This window comes from Pipistrellus kuhlii, unplaced genomic scaffold (genome assembly GCF_014108245.1).
Source record: "Pipistrellus kuhlii isolate mPipKuh1 unplaced genomic scaffold, mPipKuh1.p scaffold_m20_p_2, whole genome shotgun sequence".
In the NCBI taxonomy this organism is placed as follows: Eukaryota; Metazoa; Chordata; class Mammalia; order Chiroptera; family Vespertilionidae; genus Pipistrellus; species Pipistrellus kuhlii.
The window spans coordinates 72,045,325-72,067,915 of record NW_023425515.1 but is presented as its reverse complement, the minus strand read 5'-3'; the positions used below and the strand labels follow the sequence as shown (position 1 = coordinate 72,067,915).

Here is a 22,591-nt window from a genome sequence, read left to right as displayed (position 1 = left end):
ATTAGAGAACATAGCAATTGTTCTATGTGATAGTTGCCCAATATAAGGTTAAAGACTTCCCTTCTATTGCTAGTTTGCTATGACTTTTTAACAAGACTGGGGTCTGAATACTTTTTCTTTTAGAGAAGATGGTTCAGTTTTGCCCCTATATGAACAGTGGTATTAATAGATTTTATTTAAGTCAATCCTGTATTCCTAGGATGAAAAAATCTTGGCAGTGATATATTTTAATATTCACTGCTGAATTTGATTTATTAGTAGTAGTATTTTGTATCTAGGTTTATGAGACTAATCTGCATTTCCCTTGAGTGGTTTTCATGTTAAAGTTATAACCTCCTAAAATGAGTTACTACAGATTCCATCTTTGCCTATTCTCTGAAATAGTTTGTATAATTTGGGATCAACTGTTCCTTAAATATTTAGTAGAATAATTGATTTCTTCAATGTTTATTGGGACAAATTTGCTATTTTTTAAATCCTATGTAATAAAATGGTAATATGCAAATTGACCATCACTCCCACACACAAGATGGCCGGCAGGGGAGGGCAGTTGGGAGGGACCAGGCCTGCAAGGGAGGGCAGTTGTGGATGATCAAGCCTGCAGGGAAGGGCAGTTAGGGGTGAGCAGGCAGGCAAAGGAGGGAATATGGGGGGACTGGGCCTGCAGGGAAGGGCAATTGGGGGGGACCCAGGCCTGCAGGGGAGAGCAGTTGGGGGAGACCAGGCCTGTAGGGGAGGGCAGTTAGGGGGGCAAGGCCTGCATGGAAGGGCAGTTTGGGAGGACCAGCCCTGCAGGGGAGGGCAGTTGGGGTGACCAGGCCTGCAGGAGAGGGCAGTCAGGGACAATCAGGCTGGCAGGGAGAAGTTAGGCATCAATCAGGCTGGCAGGGGAGAGGTTAGGGGATCAGACTGGCATGCAGAAGCAGTTAGGAGCAATCAGCAAAGCAGGCAGGTGAGTAGTTGGGAGCCAGCAGTCCTGGATTGTGAGAGGGATGTCCTACTGCCCATTTATGTGACACTAATCTGCATTTTCCTTGAGTGGTTTTCATGTTAAAGTTATAACCTCCTAAAATGAGTTATTACAGATTCCATCTTTGCCTATTTGGGCAGTAGGACATCCCTCGAGAGGTCCCAGATTAGAGAAGGTCCAGGCTGGACTGATGGATACACCCCAGTGTGCATGAATTTTATGCACCAGGCCTCTAGTACTTATATATTAAATTCACCTAGGAAATTGTCCATATTATTGGAGTTTTCAGATTGAAAGTTATTCACAGTAGTCATAATATAGATTTTTTAAATGTTTTTACTATTATTTTATAGTTATGCCTCTTTTTATTTCTAAGACTAAAGGCCCAGTGCACAGGTTTCATGCATTGGGGGGGGGGGAGTGTGTGGCATCTAGCAGCAGGGCCTGACACAAAAACAGGCACCATGAAGCAGGTAACATCAGGCCACATGCAGCACTGCCCAGAGATTTAGGATAATGGAGCAATGGGGAATTTTAAATATGACTACTTTCTATTAATCATATATATGTATAATTATAGTTACATACATACCGTGTTTCCCTGAAAATAAGACATCCTCCAAAAATAAGACCTACTTACAGGTTTCCTTCTAAATCAAATATAAGGCAACCCCCGAACATAACCCCTCCTCCCTAGGCTAAACATGAGAGATTTGGTCCACTGATTCTGAAGGAAATGGAGTCACAAGAAATTCACCAGGAAATTCAGGAATTGGATTGTTATGATGTTCCAGAAGATGGACATCATTGTTTTTGAATAAATGAGTAAATTCTTGATACTGCAGGATTCAGTTTGTCTGGTTTGTGTTGACAACTAATGTACTACCATACCGTATACAGGTAATAAATTTCCTTTATTTTCATTTAACAATAAATGTGTACCGTATTCTTCTTCATGGAAAAATAAGACATCCCCTAAAAATAAGACCTAGTGCATCTTTGGGAGCAAAAATTAATATAAGACACTGTCTTATTTTCGGGGAAACAGGGTATAATTAAGCCTTAATAATTCAAAAATTGATATAACTGAAAACTTATCCTTTAATTCTGTCTTTAAAAGTAAAAAACTAGAAAAGACTTTAATAAAAATACAATGAATAGTAAATTTATTAAAAAGTTTACCACTTACCAAATAATGTCAGTTTCAGTATCCTACTACACTGAATTGCAAAGGAAAGATCAGAACTATCAAAAATTGTTATAAGATCTCCATCTGGATAAAAAAAAAAAAAAAGACATTAGTTTCAAACTTATATCAGTGGTAAACTAGAATCTACATTAAATTAAAATCCAAAACCCAGATTGCATAAATAGGATCTCCCATAAAAACCTTACAAACAGTAAGATCAACCAAAGGACTTGTATGTATACACATGAGCAAAACCAATGGACCCGGACAGTAGGAGGAGTAAGGGCTTGTGCTTGGAGGAGGGAGTGGCAGGGGAGAAGTCAATGGGAAAAAAGGAGACTCCTAATACTTTAAACAATAAAGAATTTTTAAAAAAATAATTATCCAAAATTCCTTAAAAATAACCTTACAAACATTAAGGGATCTAGGGAAAATGTATGTTCAAGAGAATAAAAAACCTATTTTGCTTATTACTTTTATAAGAATAGCCAAAACATAGCTAACATTAATGCATTAAGTCATCTTTCACTAGTCACCAGGAGATGCATGGTAGCAATATCACAAATTACTAGTTCAGATAAACATCTTTCCAGTCCAGAAAATTTAAATATATACGGTGTCACCAAAAAAATATATACACATACTTTGAATAATTATAAAGGCAGTGGTTATTAAAATACATTTCATTCTCAAAATAGAGCTATCAGCTATTAAAGTGTGTATACATTTTTGGGGGACACTCGGTATTTATCAAAAGTTAAAGTAATATTTTCAAGGTTCAAATTTTAATTCTAAGTACATTAAAACATCCCTGACACAAATGGCAGAGAAGGCATATATATAACATTAACTAAAAGTTTTGCAAAAAAGATTTTTACAGAATCGCCCTAATGATGGGTAGACACTAGTCTTTCAGGCCACTGACCATTTTAAGATAAAAATTATCAACTCACCCCTCCAAAAATATTCATATACACTAGATTCTGAAATCCCCTAGATCCCAAGGATTAAAAAAAAAAGAAAAAGATAATTTGCATATCAATCGCCTATTTCAAAAGCTTTCAAAGGGCTAGCTAGGCAAGAGAGAAAAATGTTGTCTACAGAGCAAGAACAGAAAAGCAGCTATAGCCGAAACCGGTTTGGCTCAGTGGTAGAGTGTCCGTCTGCGGACTGAAAGGTCCCAGGTTCGATTCCGGCCAAGGGCATGTACCTGGGTTGCGGGCACATCCCCAGTAGGGGGTGTGCAAGAGGCAGCTGGTCGATGTTTCTCTCTCATCGACGTTTCTAGCTCTCTATCTCTCTCCCTTCCTCTCTGTGAAAAATCAGTAAAATATATTTTTTTTAAAAAAGAAAAGCAGCTATAGGCAAGGTGTTAGTCAGAGGGTCCTGTGCAGGTTATCTTCAAAGACAGTTGCTTTGGAAAAGGAGTTTTGTTCTCGGGAGGCTGAGAGGCTGTTCTTCTACACCAATTTTATCACTGGTTGGACAGATTTGGCCATAACTAGCAATAAAAGCCATACAGAGAACTTTATCATTGTTTTCAGTTCTTTATAACCAGACGTATTTCTTGTAATAAACATATCTAATGTTCAACTTCAAGGATTCTATTCATAAAAACATTTTAAGGAAAATTATAGTATATATGTAAAAGAAGGAAACTCTTTATAACTGCCCTTTTTCTTTTCTAAATTCCACAACAGAAATAGAATATCTCTGATGGCAAAAAAAAAAAAAAAAAAAAAAAATATGTAAGCCAGCAGAAAACAAACCTGTACAATTCAAAACTCTTAAAAACACCATGGACAATAAATGTATGTGGTAACTAGATGTAGAGAACAAGGTTTCAACAATAAGGACACCCTAAGTTAGGGGTCCACAAATAACAACCAATGAATAAATCCCTGTTTAGACTGCAAACTAAAAATGATTCTTACACTTTTAAAAGGTTTTGAAGAAAAGATGACGAGACACAGGGCTTATGTAATCATCTAAAATATATATCTGATCCTTTAAAGAAAAAGCTGGCTGACCCTGCCAGACCTAAACAAAAATAAGAGAGTTAAGAGTAAGCCATAAGCCAGATGCCGAAACCGGTTTGGCTCAGTGGATAGAGCGTCACGTTCGATTCTGGTCAAGGGCATGTACTTGGATTGTGGGCACATCCCAGTGGGGGGTGTGCAAGAGGCAGCTGATCAATGATTCTCTCTCATCCATGTTTCTAACTCTCTATCCCTCTCTCTTCCATCTCTGTAAAAAAATCAATAAAATATATATTTTTTTAAAAAGAGTAAGCCAGCTGAAACCGGTTTGGCTCAGTGGTAGTGCGTCGGTCTGCAAACTGAAAGGTCCCAGGTTCAATTCCAGTCAGGTACATTACGTTGGTTGCGGGCACATCCCTGGTGGGGGGTGTGCAGGAGGTAGCTGGTCGGTGTTTCTCATCGACGTTTCTAGCTCTCTATCTCTCTCCCTTCCCCTCTGTAAAAAAAATCAATAAAAATATATTTAAAAAAAAAAAAAAAGAGTAAGCCAGATAAACAGTTACAGTTGAAGATATTCCAAGTTTGAGGTAAAAACAAAGCATCTCAAGTACTAAAGTTAAAAAAAAAAAAAAAGACACTTATAAGTGATAAAATTAAAGCACATATTTGTAAATCAAAGAGATGAAAGTTGGTGTATTGTAAATAATAAATCGCTCTCCTTTATTGTTTCTTATCATAGGTGACTCCCAAAAATTAGTTTTGGATACTGTGAGGGCATACATTATGAAAAAAAGCAGTGTCACAGACGTTAAGGAATAAGAGTACTTAATACAGAGTGATATGGTCAGCAGTGCAGGGTATTAGGGTTAAAGCAAAACAGACTGGGGATAAATTCAGCAGTAAAAAAGATACTGGTAAACACCTAAAGTACAACTTCAGGAAATGTTAACAAAGAAAACAGGTTTAAAGAAAAGGAAATAGTCTACTACTGTAATTCCACTGTATGTTTGATAAAACATTTTTCATGTTAAAACCCATCTCCATAAAAGTAGTTTTGAGGTCAGTAAGTCTGGGAATACTGTATGCTATAAAGCAGTGGGGAACCTTTTTCTGCCAAGGGCCATTTGGATATTTATAACATCATTCTCAGGCCAAATAAAATTATCAACTTAAAATTAGCCTGCTACATTTGATCAACCATTTAATTAACCCGCCCCTAATGCTTTGGCAGGGCCAAACCAAATGATTTCTCGGGCCTTGTGTGGCCTGCAGGCCAGATGTTCCCCACTCCTGCTGGTATAAACTGACAATGTGCATCAGCATAATTTCCTACAATAAAGAAGTACATTTGTTTTTTTTTAAACAAACTTTTCCAGGCTTAGTTGACCATGGAATCCTTTTTTATTCAATACCTACTAATATGTCTTCTACTTTGGACAATATGAGTGAAAGTTTGGTTTTAAAAGCAAAAATGAAGCCAGAATTGCACAGGCTGAAGAGAAAAAGAAATGCTTGTGAAAATATGTGACAGTGTACTATCACTTCAAACCCCTTCTAGTAATACTATCCCTTAGCTATTTTTAACTTATAAAAGAAAACTAACTATATAAATATCCCATTTAATAAAAGAAGTAGGCACTCAAATCACCATGAATGGAATGAAATTTTTATTCTGAGATTTCAATGAAATATTGGCAAAAGAACACATAATGCTTATATTTTTAAAACTAACTTTAGAAACTCTTACCTTCATCTTTATACTTTATGATAACTTCATCATTACTCAGAAGTTTTCCTCTGAAAACTCTTTGCATCATTAGCACTAATTCATCATAAGTAATATCTTCATTATGAATGGGAATTCGTCGAATGTCCTCCCCAAGTTGAGCTTTGATGATTAGCTTCCCACTTAGGTCCAACTGCCCATTCATGGTGGACTCCAGGATGTCTGACATATACAATTCTAGAGAAACACTGAAAAAATGGTTTTGATTATTAAACAGCTATAAAACATATCTTAAAAGCTGAAAAGTAAAGCTATTATTAGAATCTAATAATTTCTGACCATCAAAAGAGATCCACAGTTCCAATATTACCATATTCACCTTAAAATGGTCTGGAGGTAACTTTATTATGTAAACAATAGCATAAGATTCATTGTTTTATATCTAGTTGAATGCATATTTGACATTACCATTTAGATTTCTATTTTAACATGTCTAAAAACAAACTCCTGGTCTTCCCCTCAAAATCTGCTTCTCCTATAATCTTCATCACCTCAGTTAATGACAATTCCTTCCTGCCAGTTCAAGATTATATATACACTACAGGCTGATGCATGAAATTCGTGCAAGAGTAGGCCTTCGGACCGAAACCAGTTTGGCTCAGTGGATAGAGCGTCAGCCTGCGGACTGAAAGGTCCCAGGTTCGATTCTGGTCTGGGGCACGTGCCTTGGTTGCAGGCACATCCCCAGTAGGGGGTGTGCAAGAGGCAGCTGATTGATGATTCTCTCTCATCGATGTTTCTAATTCTCTATCCCTCTCTCTTCCTCTCTGTAAAAAATCAATAAAATATATTAAAAAAAGAGTAGGCCTTCCTTCCTCCAGCAGCCAGCACCAGCTTCCTTCTGGCAACCGGTACCTGGGCTTCCCTCTGGGGACCTGGGCTTCCCTCTGGCCACCAGCAGGCAACTGGGATCCAGGGACCAGGCTTCCCTTGCAGCCCTGGCTTTGTTCAGAAGGACATCTGGTCTAATTAGCATATTATGCCTTTATTATTATAGATTATTATAGATCCTCTCTTTTCCTCAGACCTTACATCAACCAAATGTCTAAGGTACCTAAAATCTAGCTGACACAACCTTTAAAATATCTCTTGAATCCAATCACTTCACTGTTTTCACTTCTAATCAGCTTGATCCAAGCCTCCATTATCTTTTCCCTGAATTATTGCAAAAAACTCCAAACTGATCTGCCTGCTTTTTACCTTTGCCCACCTTTTGATCTAATCCCAACACACCAGGCATATCTCTCAAGACCAAGATGTTCTGAATACATTACCTATAACCACTGAGCATTTCCCTGGCATCAACTCCTTCTTCCTCCCCAAGCAAATGATCTCTCTGAATTCTTAAAGGATCCTATTATCTTTTACTGGCTACATCTGGTTTCAACCTCATGCTTTACTATGGCCGCTTCCTATTTTCTCCTCTTACATTTGTTATTTCATTAATTAACATCATACTGTTTCCATAGTGCTCTACAATTAGTGTGTATGTGTGTCTAAGAACCACGTCTGCTCCCCAACACACCTCAACCATTCAAATTTTCATGAATCCTATTTCATAAATTTTACATCTAACTGCCCTATATCCTTCCAACTATTCCTTATGAATGTCTCTAGACTCCCTCACCATCCTTTGAAGAGATTACATTTTATTAACAAATCTTTAATGCTCCATCTTAAAACGGGACTATAAATACTGAATCCAACACTCTCAGGTCAGTTCATAACAGAATGGATTGTGATCCATAATTTGGATGCTGTGCTTATCATACTGTAAAGTAAGAATACAGTTAGTTTTATCTTTGCACTCTTTCACAATGGACTTCTGAAGAATGATTAACTGACACCTCTATACGTGTCAGCCAAACCTGACTTCTCCATTCAGGAAAATTTTACTGGAATACCTGCTATGTTCCAAACTCTGAAGTATGATTACTTCAACAAGATGGTGAAGATTCCATCTTGTGGGCCTTGCAGCCTCAGAGTAATAAAGAACGTCAGTAAAACATGTTTCCTTCTGTTACCTACAGGTTGTGTAAATCAACCATAATGTAGTTAAGGACCAGGGCTTAACTTCAGCAAGATGGTATTATCTGCCGAAACCGGTTTGGCTCAGTGGTGGAGCGTCGGTCTACAGACTGAAAGGTCCCGGGTTCGATTCCGGTCAGGGGCATGTACGTTGGTTGCAGGCACATCCCTGGTAGGGGGTGTGCAAGAGACAGCTGGTCGATGTTTCTCTCTCATTGACGTTTCTAGCTCTCTCTCTCTCTCCCTTCCTCTCTGTAAAAAATGAATAAAATATGTTTTTTTTTAAAGAAAAAAAAAAAGATGGTACTATCTACTCTCAAGCAGCACCTAGAATAGAACCTGGCATATAGTAGGTGAAGACTTGATTTTGTTCCATGAACAAAACATGAATGAGACATAATAAAGTTCTGATAAAGGAACTGGGAGGAGAAAGCTGTACTATTAGGTCAGCTCCTAAGTCAGACCTTCACAATATACCTTTATTATAGAGTTAGAAGTGACTCCCCAAAACACACTCCTAATTAAAAGAAATTTCCCACATCAGAGATTACTGATAGTATGTACGTCATTTTACCTGAGGGGATTCTTGCTCACCAATGGGTCAGAGAATTGTACACTGGAAACCTGTATCATTTTATTAACCAATGCCACCCTTATAAATTTAGTCAAAATAAAAAGGCCAGATCTGCAAATCAAAGCAATTTACTCCAGTTCCTCTATTTAACAGTAAGTAGTCTACACTTGCCTCCTCAGTTAATAGGAACATCACATTTTCATCCCAATTTTTATTTATATTTGCTTTAGTATGTCCGCCCGTTTAGGGGGGGAGGGGGGGGCGCAGGAATTCTTGCTCACCTATGGCCTGGAAAACATGAGTCTCACTTTGTATCTGTCATGTTTGCCTGCAAATTCTCTTATTCCCACCCCCACACATATTTTTGTGTGTGTAACAGCATAATTTTAGGTCCTCTTTTTCTCTAACTTCAGCCATCGGGTAGAAATGGGTATGAGCTAACAGTGCCCAGATCTGTTGCTGAGATCCTTATCCAGCATTTCCTCCTCCCACCCTGACCCTGACCCACTCCCTCTTCAGGCACAGAAATGACACAGCCATGAACGTATGAAACTTCCCAACAGGAGCACCGGTCTCCGCACCAGAGGACACAGTGGCATGGCCAAGGACCCATAAGAAGACCACAGCCTCTGGAACCAGGATCCAGGTTCCTGCGGTGGCCCAACCTCCAACTCCACCCCTCTGGGTAGGGCCCTGCTCAAGTTCAGAAGGGCAGGATTAGGCCCATCCAAGAGGGTTAGCAATTTCCTTTCAGAAATTCTAAGCAAAAGTCAACCTTTGATTATTTTTTTAATTTCTTTATTGATTATGGTATCACATAACTGTCCCCCCCATTGCCATCCCAAACCCCTCCCCACGAATGCCCCCACCCCCCTGCAGTCCGTGACCCCTGGTCAGGCTCCTATGCATACACACCAGTCCTTCCCTCCCTCCAATCCTGCCTGGCCAGAGGGGATGCAGCGAGGCGGTGAAGGTTCCCACCACTAGCTCGGTGACTTTAGGCAAGTATTTCTAGAAGCGTCGTCTTCATCATCGTTTGCAAAAAAAAAAGGGGGGGGGGGAGTATCTAAAGGAGAGGCTCCTTGTGATTAAATGAGACCATGGATCCTAAAGGACTTTGTACAGAGAGCCTCGCAAAGTCTCAAAAGTTACCTATCGTCCTCGCTGCACAACTGGGCCGGGCCTTCAGCCGGCGCTGGATGAGGCCCCAGCACAGCCGGGAAAGCAGGTTCCTCTGACGGGACCCCCACCAACTCCACACGCCCCTCCACGGGCGCCATCCGCCACCCTCCTCGCCCTCCCGAGGAGGCCCCGCCGGCGGTTAGGCGCTCGGCCCCCACAGGCCTCGCCATCACGCCTCCTCCCCCTCGGGCAGCCCGACCCCCGGGAGCCAGGCGGAGCAGCCCCAGCCCCAGCCCCCAGGGACCCGCCACCCCGACACGCCACGGCGGACCCCCTTCCTCCCTCCCTCCGGCGCCGCGGCCTCTCCTCCTCCCCCACCCCCACCGCGAGGCCCCACCCGGCCTCCGCGCTCACGGCCTCCCGCCCCCGGCCAGGCCGCTCCGGCCCCGGCGCCAGCGCCGGCGGGAGCGGACGAGGCCCTCCCGGCGTCTCCTCGCCCGCCGCCCGCTTTGTCCGAGAACGCGGCCGCGCCCCCGTCCCGGCGGCCATACCGGCTGGCCGAGGCCGCGCTGGCGCCTCTCCGCGGGTCTTCGCCGCCGAGCTCTCGGGCGTCCGGGTGGCTGCGCTCAGGCCCACTCCGCCGCCCTCCGCAGCCGCCGCGCCGCGTTCGTAGAATCGCGCGGGCCCCGGCCAATCGCGCGGACCCACCAGACGCGGCGAGAGCTCAGGCCCGGGACGTGGCAGGTGGGGGAAGGAGAGGGGCGGGGCCAGAAGAAAATCTGTCCTTTGGCCCCGCCTCCCGGCCGGCCGACCACCCCAAGGCGCATGCGCAGCGGCAGGGGCGTGGGACTGCCCTGGCCCGGGCCGGCGAGTCTCTGCTCTCTTACTGAGGAAGTCCGAGCTGAGCGGAGGCACGCATGCGCGGGGTCTGACCAGGCATTTCCGGTTTCCCTGACAGCTGGTAGGGTCTTTCCTGTCTATCACCCGTGGGCGGGGCGTAGAGTGGGCGGGCCTGGCATCTTTTTGAGAGCGAGTTGAAAATGGGCATTTGTCCAAGTGTGCGTTGGGTTGTTTTGTGATCGTTTGTAGTTCTCCATGTCATAGCTGGCAAAACAAACAAAACAAAACAAAAAAAACTAACCTTTTCCCGCCTTTCTTCTACAACTCATTCATTCATTTTTGGAGCGCCTACGCTTTGCCACCATGCACTGTGCTGGAATGAGGATGAATCGGTGAGCAAGGACTTTCCAGAAGCGTATACAAGACAGGACAAACCTATGAGTGTGTACAGGATAAAGGCTGGGAAATCAAGGCTGATTAAGGATTCCACAAGCCTTTTTTTTCTTTTTCTTTTTAAGCGATTCATCATGCCCTACATCCTCTTCCCCTCTCTCTTATCTAAAGCATTTGTTTTGAATACATTTATGTAAGAAGTGCCCTGACTCAGACTCTGACTGAACCCTACACGGGGAGAAGGTGGAGAATGCTATTTTAAAAGTTGCAAGCAAGTTTTGCCTTTTCAAACAGAAACTAAGCAAAAAAACAATTCGAATTTACCTGGTCCCCAGTTCTTCACCGGATAGAAGGCCCTGAGTAAAGTGAATTCAGAGTGACAAGTCATGTTCTTTTAGGGCTATAAATAGTGTGGTAGTGTGGTCTTTTTTAGAAAAATCTGCTTGAGAGTGAAATATGTCAGAATGCTTTTTGCCTCTGAATTGTATTTTCCAACTGTGTATATTGTTTTGGGGCAATTAATTGCTTGCAGAAATTAGGGACAGTATTATAGAAAGAGTGTGTGTGGGGGGGGAATTTCTTGATCTCCATAAACAGTTCTTTACTTGTTATTTAGAACTAAATAATCCAGATTTGGGTGGACTGTTGCCCAATAATAATATTCTGAGGTCTTTGAGATTGAGATTGGATAAAAAACACATAAATATGAAAAGAGGTAAAATGTTCTCCATAGTAAGTGAATATTACCACTCTCAATCTTCCTATAAAGAGGTCAGATCCAAGGGCAGGAGATTAAGGGATGAACCTTGGCCTGGATTAAGCGGAGAGAATGTCTTCACTCACTCTAAGCTCCCAGGAAAGAGGCACTCACTTAACAGTCCTGCCATTGAGGAGAAATAAACTGACCCCAGTTACACTGGTGCCAGCTGGGAGCTAGGAAGAGGGGCATTCATAGAGTGTCTTATGGTTGGGCTGGAGTTAGTGGACTCTGAAAGCAGCTGGAGGTTCTTTGTGTTATAGTTCCCTCATGCTTCATCCCCAAACAATTAGTGAAGTCTTGTTTAATAGACCTATTCCCTGCCACAGGGAATAGGTCTATTAAATTTGAGAGATGGGACAGTGATGATTCCTCAGGTCAAAGCAGAAGCAGGAACTGCCAGAGGTAAGAAGTGAGAAATGAGAAAGTAAAGCATTAATGGGAAGCTAGATCAGAGGCTCAGGGGACATGAAACAAGAAGGACATCTATGAAACATTAAAGCATTTTCCCAGGCCTCTCCAGAAAGAACCATTTTAAAATTTGTAATAAAGACTTCATTTAAAAATTTGCCTCCTGCTATCCAGCTGGAAGTAGGCTTGCAATATTGTGTTTGCGCATGAAATTGAGGAAATTTGAGTTAATTTTCTGTCATATAAGAGCATGTATAGAGAAGCATATAAAAAATATCATCTGAGTTGGTTAATTTGCCTCCTTTAGGATATAAACACCTTAATAATGAAAGCCATTTCCTGCCAGTTTTCTTGTTTCAACTTGGCTGACTGAAAGGTCCCAGGTTCAATTCCGGTCAAGGGCATGTACATTGGTTGCGGGCACATCCCCAGTGTGGGCTGTGCAGGAGGCAGCTGGTTGATGTTTCTCTCTCATCGCTGTTTCTAGCTCTCTGTCCCTCTCCTTTCCTCTTTGTAAAAAATCAATAAAATATATTTTACAAAAAAAAAAAAAAAGAGCATAACGATCTCCTAGAATTCACTGCACAACCCAAGGATTAGAACACTATCAATTGTCCTCCTATGTACTCCTCCCCCACGTGGTGCCTCTCTTGTGAATTTTGTGGTTAACATTCCCTTGTGGTTTTTTTTTAATCTTCTATATTGTTTAATCACATATGTATGTATACCTTTGGAATATATTCAGTTTTACTTGTCTATAGACATTATATAGAGTATATATCTATGATTGTTCTGGAATAAATTATTTGCACTTAATACATCTATGCTGCTATATACAGCTAGAGTTCATTTGTTTTCGTTTATTTTAGGGAGAATACCACAAATTTTACTCTCAGTTTTTGCTCTGTGCCTCTTATACATGTCTCATGTATGAGCATATCTGTATCTGGAATTGTCTGCCCTGTGTATGAATACCAGGCATTTAATGAACACCTGTTGAGTCAATAAAATAATTGTTACTATTTCTGTAATGATACGGTTGCTGATCCTACAGGTGATAACTGGCCCATAGAGTGATAATCTGAATTGAACAAGTTACCACCATTACCAAAAAATATGGTTTCTCCCACAGCATGCAGAGACACTAATTTTAGTTACTGCTCCTTTTTAATAGTGAAGCCCAAAAGGCTAAGTTATCAAATAATTTTCATTTGCTAAACACTTATAGTCACATTTATTGATATAAGCATTAATCAACTGTTCTAGGAATTCCATATATAGTCATACCTTTAAAACAGAAAACATTTTACCTTCTCTTTTTGTGTGGAGCTTAGAAAGGTAGTGAACCAGAGAAAATTGAACTTCATGCTCACCTGGACCTCTATCCTATGTCCAGGTGAATTTGGTTTTATATGAACACCAACAATAGCCTTGAATCAGAAACGTGAAAGTTTGAAATATGTGAAGAAAGGAGAACTTGTGTAAAGAAATACCTTTGACCCCACCTGTATCAAGGGAAGAAATGCGTATCTATGTTCAAAGGTTACTTCCATGTTTCACAGATATCTGAAGAAGGGTTGTGGTCTTGAGAGAGCAAGACCATCTTACCTACCATCTGCTCTCTCTCCCCTAAAAGTCTGTTTGGCTAGGACTTTTCAAATAGAAGAGGGGAAATCCTAAGAATGAAAACCAGTAGATCTCAGAGTGGACAGGAAATGGAACAATGACTGTGAGCCTTGTGAGCAAGTTGGATGAAACTTGTGTTTCATGGTGTTCTCCTTTAGCAGTTAGTATAAACCATTTTTGAAAATTTCAGTCATCTCAGGTACGGTCAGGGGAACCAAAATAAAAGGAGGTAAGTTTCTCCTTGGATGAGAATTGCAAGGAGAAGTTATATGCCTCTTGAGAGAGTCAGCTAAACTAGGAAAACTCCAAACAGCAGGTGGAAACTCGTTAGGACCAAATAGAGGCCAGTTGGTCAGATCAGCCTCCCCTCCACTGGCAGAAACAAAAGAAGCTGCCACCTGCTGCAGAATGAATAAAGGAGAAAGAATAGAAAGTTATGATATTCTTACCATGTACCTTTGAGTGAGTCATTCTTAACACCAGCTAAGCGAAACACTTGAGTGTACACATCTATTTAGACCCTAAAATGTTTTGCTTTATCAGGGGGTTCTATTGTATGTTCAACCCCTCTTTAGAGAAGTTGTTCCCTTTTTTTAATATATTTTTTTTAATTTTTTTTACAGAGAGGAAGGGAGAGGGATAGAGAGTTAGAAACATCAATAAGAAAGAAACATCGATCAGCTGCCTCCTGCACACTCCCTCCTGCCCGCAACCGAGGTACATGCCCTTGACCAGAATCGAACCTGGGACCCTTCAGTCCACAGGCTGATGCTCTAACCACTGAGCCAAACCAGTTAGGGTGAGAAGTTGTTCCTTGAAGACAGTTCTTCTTAGGCGCATCCTCAGTATTAAATGCCTATTTGTTGAATGAAAGAATGGAAACTGAGTTCCCCACCATTTCATAGGGCAAGCTTTCAGAAACAAGGAGCAGCCATCACTGGTAAGTTCCTAGCTCCCAATAATATAGAATTTTATCTGTGAGTAATTCAAAATTGCTTACTTTTCTTCATTTATGTCTCCTGGAAACAGTGCTGAGTTTCCTCTGTGCACTTTGTCAGAGTTTAGGTTGAAAGACTAATGCTACAAGACGTACAGGAGACCTCACAACTTTTCATTTGATTAAGAGTAGCTTAAGCAACAACTGATGGTTGCCAGAGGAAAGAGGCATTGGGGGGCTGGGTGAACAAGTGTGAAGGGAGTAAGAAGTGCAAATAAGTATTTACAAAACAGTTACAGGAATGTAAAGTATAGCATAGGGAATATAGTCAGTAATATTGAATAAGTATGGTGCCAAATGGGTACTGAAATATTATGTAGCTTATCACTTCATAAATTATATATATTTCTAACCAATATGTTGTACACATGAAACTAATACAAAATAATATTAAATGTCAACTTTAATTGAAAAGTAAAATAATACACTAGCTATGAACAAATGGATAAATATCTCAAAAAAAAACAAGAGTAGCTATTTTCAGCTTTTTTGAGAAACGTAGATGTCTGATTCTAGAAATTATACATGGCAAATCAAACTCTGGGTACCTGGAAGCTCTTGAATCTCTAACATTCATGCCAATGATTCTGCTTTTGTCCGACCATATAATTGCATAATTAAACAAGGCATTCTCAATAAGCCATTTCAATGAAGAAAAACACATTCCTAATAAAAGATGCAAAGTAAACTACAATATGTCATTTTCATATTAATTTGATAAAAATCAAAGTTTCATAACACTCTATAAGGGCATGGAAAAATAGACATCATACTTTCCTGAAGAGGGGCATAAATTGATACAAACTAAAAGGTGTTATGGTAATGTTTATCAACATCCAGAACATTCAACCCTGTATGACCCAGAATTCTATTTCTGGAGTACCAGAGAAACCCTTGCACATGAGAACACAGATACCCATTAATGTATTATTTTCAAGCAAAGGACTATAGCTCAATTAAAAGAATATACACACGTACAGTTCGATCTCAAAAATATTTTATTGAGTGAAAAAGCAAATCAGAAAGTTATATTACTGTGCAGGAAAGAGTTAACATAGCAGTCTGAGTCTGGTGTACTTAGGAAGATCTGCTTACAAAGTTGGCCCACAGCTAGTGTCTGGGGACTAGGATTCCGGGAGCATTTCCAACATTCTTTGATAAGAATGGTGCACCGTAGCCAATCAAAAAATGGGCAAAGAACCTAAATAGACATTTTTCGAAAGAGGACACACAGAAGGCCAAGAGACATGAAAAATGCTCAAAGCCACTAATCATCAAAGAGATGCAAATCAAAACAACAATGAGGTACCATTGCACGCATTTCAGAATGGCTATCATCAACAAATCAACAAAGGGCAAGTGCTGGCGAGAATGCAGAGAAAAAGGAACCCTCATGCACTGCTGATGGGAATGCAGACTGGTGCAGCCACTGTGAGGAACAGTATGGAGTTTCCTCAAAAACTTAAAAATGGAACTCTCATTTGACCCAGTAATCCCCCTTCTAGAAATATATCCCCAAAATTGGAAAGGATATATGCACCCCTTGTTCATAGCAGCATAATTTACAATAGCTAAGATTTGGAAACAGCCTTAGTGCCCATTAGTAGATGAGTGGATTAAAAAAATGTGGAACATCTACAGAATGGAATATCACGCTGCAGTAAAAAGGAAGGAGTTCTTATCATTTGCAACAGCATGGATGGACCTGAAGAGCATTATGCTAAGCAAAATAAGCAAGTCGGAGAAAGATAAATATCACATGATCTCACTCATTTGTGGGCTATAATGATCAGCATAAACTGATGAACAAAAATAGATCCAGAGGCAAGGTAACACTGAACAGACAGTCCAACTTCAGAAGTTGTGTGGGGAAGTGTCCTGTGGATGGTGAGGGCTCGTCCTGCGGGGGGGACGGGGAGGGAGAAGTGGCCAGAAGGGGGGTCAATTGGGGAAAAAGGAGACATATGTAATATTTCAAACAACAATAATAATAACAAAAAGAATGGTGTATGTGCTAAACTGTTTGCATGAATAATGTGGTTTATGCTGAACACCTGCTTGCTTTCTGGGAGTCTGTGATTTCAGAACATGCCAGGCAGAGGGTGCCATTGTGAGCAGTCCCAAATTACAACCTGGGCACTGCGTTTCTAATGAGCTGCTCTGGCAGACCACATTTCACATGTGCAGCCACAGTTCATGGCTAGACAAGCTAAGCACACCCTGTGTGCCTGGAAAAGAGCTTTGGGGAGCTTGTGCTTGGTTTACTCCAGACTTCACCCCATGTGACTTTTTCCTTTGCTAATTTTGTTTTATGTTGCTTTGCTGTAAATAATCTTGAGTCATGAATCTGACTCTGTGCTGAATCCTATACGTACTGTAAGTTCTCCTGCTGAATTATTGAATCCGGAGGTAGTCTTGGGGACCACTGAATTGGTTCTCAATATCATTTATTTTTTAAGAAGAGAGAAAAGAAAAAAGCACACACACGACTGATTTTCTATGGGTATATAATTCTGTGTCTACCTATTTCTTAAAATCTGAAAGGATACACATCAAACTTATTAAGTGGTTAACTGTGGGGAGAGGAGAAAGGAAGAGGCAAGGAGAGGCCTGTGTTTGGTAGAAATAAGTCAAAGGGAATTTTGTCTCTATCTGGCATGCTCATTTTAATTTATTTTCTCTTTTTTAGGGAAAATATACACATGAAATACTTGGGTGAAAAACGTACTTTAAGTTCATTTAAAAATAATTTAATCCCGCATTTAGAGCTGGTAGGGAATTTAGAGTTCACCTCGTCCCACCCATCCCCTTACAAAGGCAGAGCTTCAGGCTTATGCACAGACAGGCCATGTCCTGCCTCAAGTCACATAACTTGTAGTTGGGACCACAACTCCCTGTCCACCGTGCTTCCTGATCTGCAGTTGCTTGATATGTACTGTGGCCTGGAAAAAAAAAACAAACCTTCTTTGCAAAGTTCAGAAGGTCTCAACTGTTACATCATGGTTATAGCAGCTTATATCAAAGTTCAGCAAATTATCAATGTTACACTTCCACGTGTATCAAAGCTCTACTGGAAGAAGATAAAAATTGGACTATAGTTCCCTGGGAAATATAGTTTGAAAGAGATAGCAGCATTAGATCATACCACTCTGCTGGTCTTTTTTTTTTTTCTTCTTTTTTTCTTTTTTTAAAAAGGATAACATATTAAGTAGGATTTTTCAGAAACAGATCAGTATCTTGCGAAAAGGATTTATAACCTATTTCAACTTTTTGAAGAACTTCACAAATCAGAATTTTGAAAGCTAATTCCAAAGTTTATATATTGCAATTGGTAGTATAAAATGATACAACCACTTTGGAAAACTGTTTAGCAGTTTCTTATAATTAAATACATATATATATATATATATATATATATATATATATATATATATATTCTGTGACTCAACAATTTTACTCTTAGGTATTTCAAGAGAAAACACATGTTTACATAAAGACTTATTTATTAATATTTATATCAATTTTATTCATGGTTTTCAAAACTTGGAAATGACCAAATGTCCATAAACTAGTGAATGCATAAGTAAAATGTAGTCTATCCAAACAACTGAAAACTTTTTAGACCAAGATGACATTTTATTTATTTCTGTAACTCACAATTTCCTTTACTTTGAAATTCAATATTATATTAATCACAGGTATACAGCATAGTGGTTAACTTATGAAGTGGTCCCCCAATAAGTCTAGTACCCTCCCGACACCACACACAGTATCGTTGACTATATATTCACTATGCTGTATTTTACATCCCCGTGACTATTTGGTAACTGCTAATTTGTACTTCTTAATCCCTCCGCCTATTTCATCCAGCTCCACACCCCCATCCCTTTTGGCAACCATCAGTTTGTTTTTGGCACCTATGAGTTTGTTTCTGTTTTGTTTGTTAATTTCAAAACAAGCGAATTCTACTCAGCAATGAAAAGGAACAAGCCACTGAAACACACAACATGGCTGAATCTCAAAAACACTGTGATGAGTGAAAGAAACCAGACTCTGACATTTGAGAACAGGCAAAACTATTACATGGTCATAGAAAGCAGGTCAGTGGTTGCCTAGGGCTGGGGATCCGGGAAGGGTTTAATTGGGAAGGAGAACTAGAGAACATTATAGAATGATAGAAATGTTCTTAATCTTGTATGGGGTGGTGGTTTCATAGGTGTATACATTTGTTAAATTCATTTAATTATATACTTAAAATTGGTGATTTTATTTCATGTAAATTACAGATCAATTAAATTTACTTAAAATTTTTAAATAAAGAGAACAAGCCCCTTACCAAAGCAAACAAAACAGAAAACTAACTCCAATAACCAGATTAAGGAAAACCACTTTAATATTTTTAAAAGAAGAAAGTCTTCAGTGCCTCATTTGTGGTTCTGAAGGTTCTTGTGGCACATTAAGTGTGTGTTTTTGTAGATACATGGTATTGTGTAACTTTGAAGTAACACTGATCATCACCATGACTGTTTAGCATACACTTAGCAAACTGACAGGCATGGAAACTGCATTTCCAAATGTAATAACCCTTCTGTTTGTTCAAAACAGTTTACCCTCTCATTTGGCAATGTATCCAGATGGACATTTTCAAGAAACCTTAATATCAATTTTAAGTAGGTGTTGGAATAACTGTGTTTATTTATTTTATTGTTAAGAGATATGTGACTTGTGTGATTACATTTCCCTATTTATGTTGGCTGTCAGAAAGCTGATAGTCCAATCTGTGGCCCACTCCTAGCAAAAATACCAGACCTTATAACATGCTTCTTGGGTAGTAATCTCATGCCTGGTTTCTTACTTTTTGCTCCTAAATTATTTTCCTCCCGATTTTCTTACTTAATAGTTTTTCAGCAACTATTATATATTATTTTAAAACACACATTTTAATACTGTACCTATATGTAAATGAAGTACTATAGATGAGGCATATGTAACACTACTTTGGGTCTTTTGTGTGTGTTAGTAAATAATTGTTAATAAAGCTTATTCCTCTCTTCCCCAAGATTTAATGTTTTATTTTTTTTAAAAAGATAGATGGACAAAAATAGTCAAAAAACATATTTAAGAGGAAAAAATAACTTTTTCATGGAACCTCATCCAACAGCTGACTGATATAATTAAGGGTTAGTCATGTCATGTGCCTGTCACACATGATTCGTTTGTCTTTGGTTGGCATATTTATGTCCCTGTTCTTCATTTTAAAAGCTTCTTACATAGTCCCTAATATATTCCTTAATCCTAAATTCAAAATAATCTGCCTATGGGAGGACACATAAACTAAAAAAAATTGCTAAATCCTTTATAAATCTTTTGGATTTTTAAAATTAAATGCAGAGGGTAATTTTATTATATTAAAAAAGAATAAAATAATAAAATGAAGAAAATATTTTCACCAAATATCCCTAATGAAAAGGAACTCCTGAGAATTTATCTTAAGGAAATAATTAAAAAGAAAGGAAAAATATAGGTACTAATTTATTCATTCGACACTATAATATTAAAAATGGAAATGATATAGTATCCATTAATAAAACAACCTAGTAAACTATACTATATTATGCAATCATTAATTATTATAAGGATTTCATTAAAAGGTGATTTAAAGTAAAAATCGGAGTAAGGGTGTTTTTTTTATTATTACTAGAGGCCCAGTGCACTAATATGCGCACTGGTGGGATTCCTTGGACTGACCTGTGGAGATCAGGCCAAACTGGCTCTCCAACATCTCCAAAGGGGTTCTGGATTTCGAGAGTGCGATTCTCGAGTAACGTATTCCAGAATTGGGCTCCCTCCTCTCTGGTTCCAGGTGTGTCACCCAACGACCGCCACTGCCAAGTGACCACAGCTTGGTAGCTCCTGCATTGAGCGTCTGCCCCCTGGTGGTCAGTGTGTGTCATAGCTACTGGCCAATCAGCTGGTTGGTCAGTCAGCTTAGGTTTTTATATATATATTGATAGATTTCAGTAAAATTCTTATATAATCAAACAAAGAACATAAGGGAACATGACAAAATAGACATTAATATGTTTGGATAGGGAATTATGAATTTTCCTTTTTAAAAATATATACTTTATATCTTTTAAAATCATTATAAGATGGCTAACATGGTGTTTTAAACATATAAATGTAAATGTAACCTGCCTCATCTCAACCCCTGAACCTTTGCCCCAGGTTCTACACATAATCCTGGTGGCTCTGTCTTGGACCTAATCTGCCAGCCAGGCACTTAAAGTCCCAGGGTCACATTAAGGAGGTTCCACAGAACCAGAGAGCTCTTATAGTTGACAGGCTGATATAATTAGTCAATACTTTTGGCTAGGGTTTCCCAAATGTTTGCAAAGAAGGCCAAGCTCTTCTGATAAGGCAATGACCAACTGATAGCCATGACTTAGAGTAGGGGTGTCGAACTCAATCAGAGAAGGGGCCAAAATCTAAAATCCAGCCTAAATCGCGGGCCGAATGGTTTACTGAACAGTCATAAACTGTCATTGTGATGGAAACGCAGCGGAGTGCAGTGATGACAGCGCGGTGCGGGCCACATTGCAAGGCCTGGTGGGACGGATTTGGCCCGCTGGCCTTGTGTTTGACACATGTGACTTAGAGAATAATCTCTATTTGTTGGTGTCAGAAAAAAAAAAAAAGAAAGAAAGAAAAGGAAGGAAGGGAAAAAAAAGAAAGAAAGAAAGAAAAGGAAGGAAGGAAGGAAGGAAGGAAGGAAGGAAGGAAGGAAGGAAGGAAAGATTAACTTTAAAATGAGAAGAGTTCAGGGGGAAAAAAAACAATCCAGACTCTTGCGATTAAACAGTGAGCTCTGAACTGACAGTTAAGACCCAGGAAAGGAAATTCAAAGGTCAGGGTGGTTTATTTCCAAAGAAACTACATGTGTTGCCACAATTAAAAGGCTAAAGGGCACTGTTATCACACACTATAAATCAGAACCACGAAAGTTGGCCTCATATAAGATCACAAAAACCAGTTCTGCAGTAATCTCATCTTTCCTGAAATTCTTTAAGTCACCTATAAGTCTGTATCCTTGCTCCTCAACTTCCAAGGCTACAAATAAGTTCTTGCTTTCCTTACCCACCCCATTCAAACCCTGCTCAGGCAAGAATCTAATAGACTTACTCAGAATAAAATGATTGATGACCCTCCAGGTGGTTGGTTGCCTTCCTAGAGGGCACTTGGATTTTGTCAGGTGATGTAGTGGATGCTGCCAGCATCCCATGCTTGGCCTAACTGTCCATTCTCCACTTCAGGATATCCTGTCAACCAAGTCGTCCCCCATTCCTCCACTTCACAGCGGGTATGTGACCCAGGCTGGACACAACGCCTGTGGGCACGTGACCAAGCAAGGTGTGCCGGTTCTGAGGTCCTTTCCTCTCCCTCCCCATTCTGTGCTCCATATCACAAGGGAATGAGCCCCCCGGCTCCTAGCTCAGCAGGCTTCTGGCTGGCTACAGATGCCAGGAGACACTGATGGGAGGTTGCAAGGTAGAAGGATGGAGATACTAACAGCCAATTGCCACCCATGTCTGCCCAATTTGAGAATAAAGCCAAACACAGAAGCACAGAGAGCCATAAGACGGGGAGATAAAAAGAATCTTGACACATTCTTTGAATTCCTTGCATTTGAACTCTAAATAAGTTAACATTATCATATATATTTATGCCTCAAACCAGGACACTTTCGAGAGTAAAAGGGGCTGCTGGTAATACCTACGTCAGGACAACAGACACAAATTGAGACTGGTCCAGGCAAACCAGAACCCTACCTAAAACCAACCTGGCCTTTGGACTTTACAATTAATTGAGCCATTACATTCTCTTTGACCCTTAACCTAATTTGAGTTGGATCTCTATTA

General features: G+C 39.9%; 1 protein-coding gene across 8 annotated transcripts in view; it reads right to left on the bottom strand.

Annotated features, from left to right (window-relative positions):
• TFG (trafficking from ER to golgi regulator) overlaps window positions 1-10,545 on the bottom strand; it is a 38,322-nt gene extending 27,777 nt beyond the window's left edge. For 2 of the 8 annotated variants that reach the window (XM_036447542.2, XM_036447544.2), the window contains exons 1-4: window positions 10,200-10,542; window positions 7,780-7,902; window positions 5,886-6,112; window positions 2,160-2,243 (exon numbers count right to left, since the gene is read on the bottom strand). In XM_036447542.2, the coding sequence (XP_036303435.1) occupies window positions 2,160-2,243; window positions 5,886-6,112; window positions 7,780-7,805 (337 nt within the window). In that variant the 5' untranslated portion in view covers window positions 7,806-7,902; window positions 10,200-10,542. Of the gene's footprint in view, window positions 1-2,159; window positions 2,244-5,885; window positions 6,113-7,779; window positions 7,903-7,952; window positions 7,972-10,199 lie in introns of those variants that run through there. The other 6 variants (XM_036447541.2, XM_036447543.2, XM_036447548.2 and 3 more) reach the window with 5 other exon arrangements.
• Window positions 10,546-22,591: the final 12,046 nt, after the last annotated feature.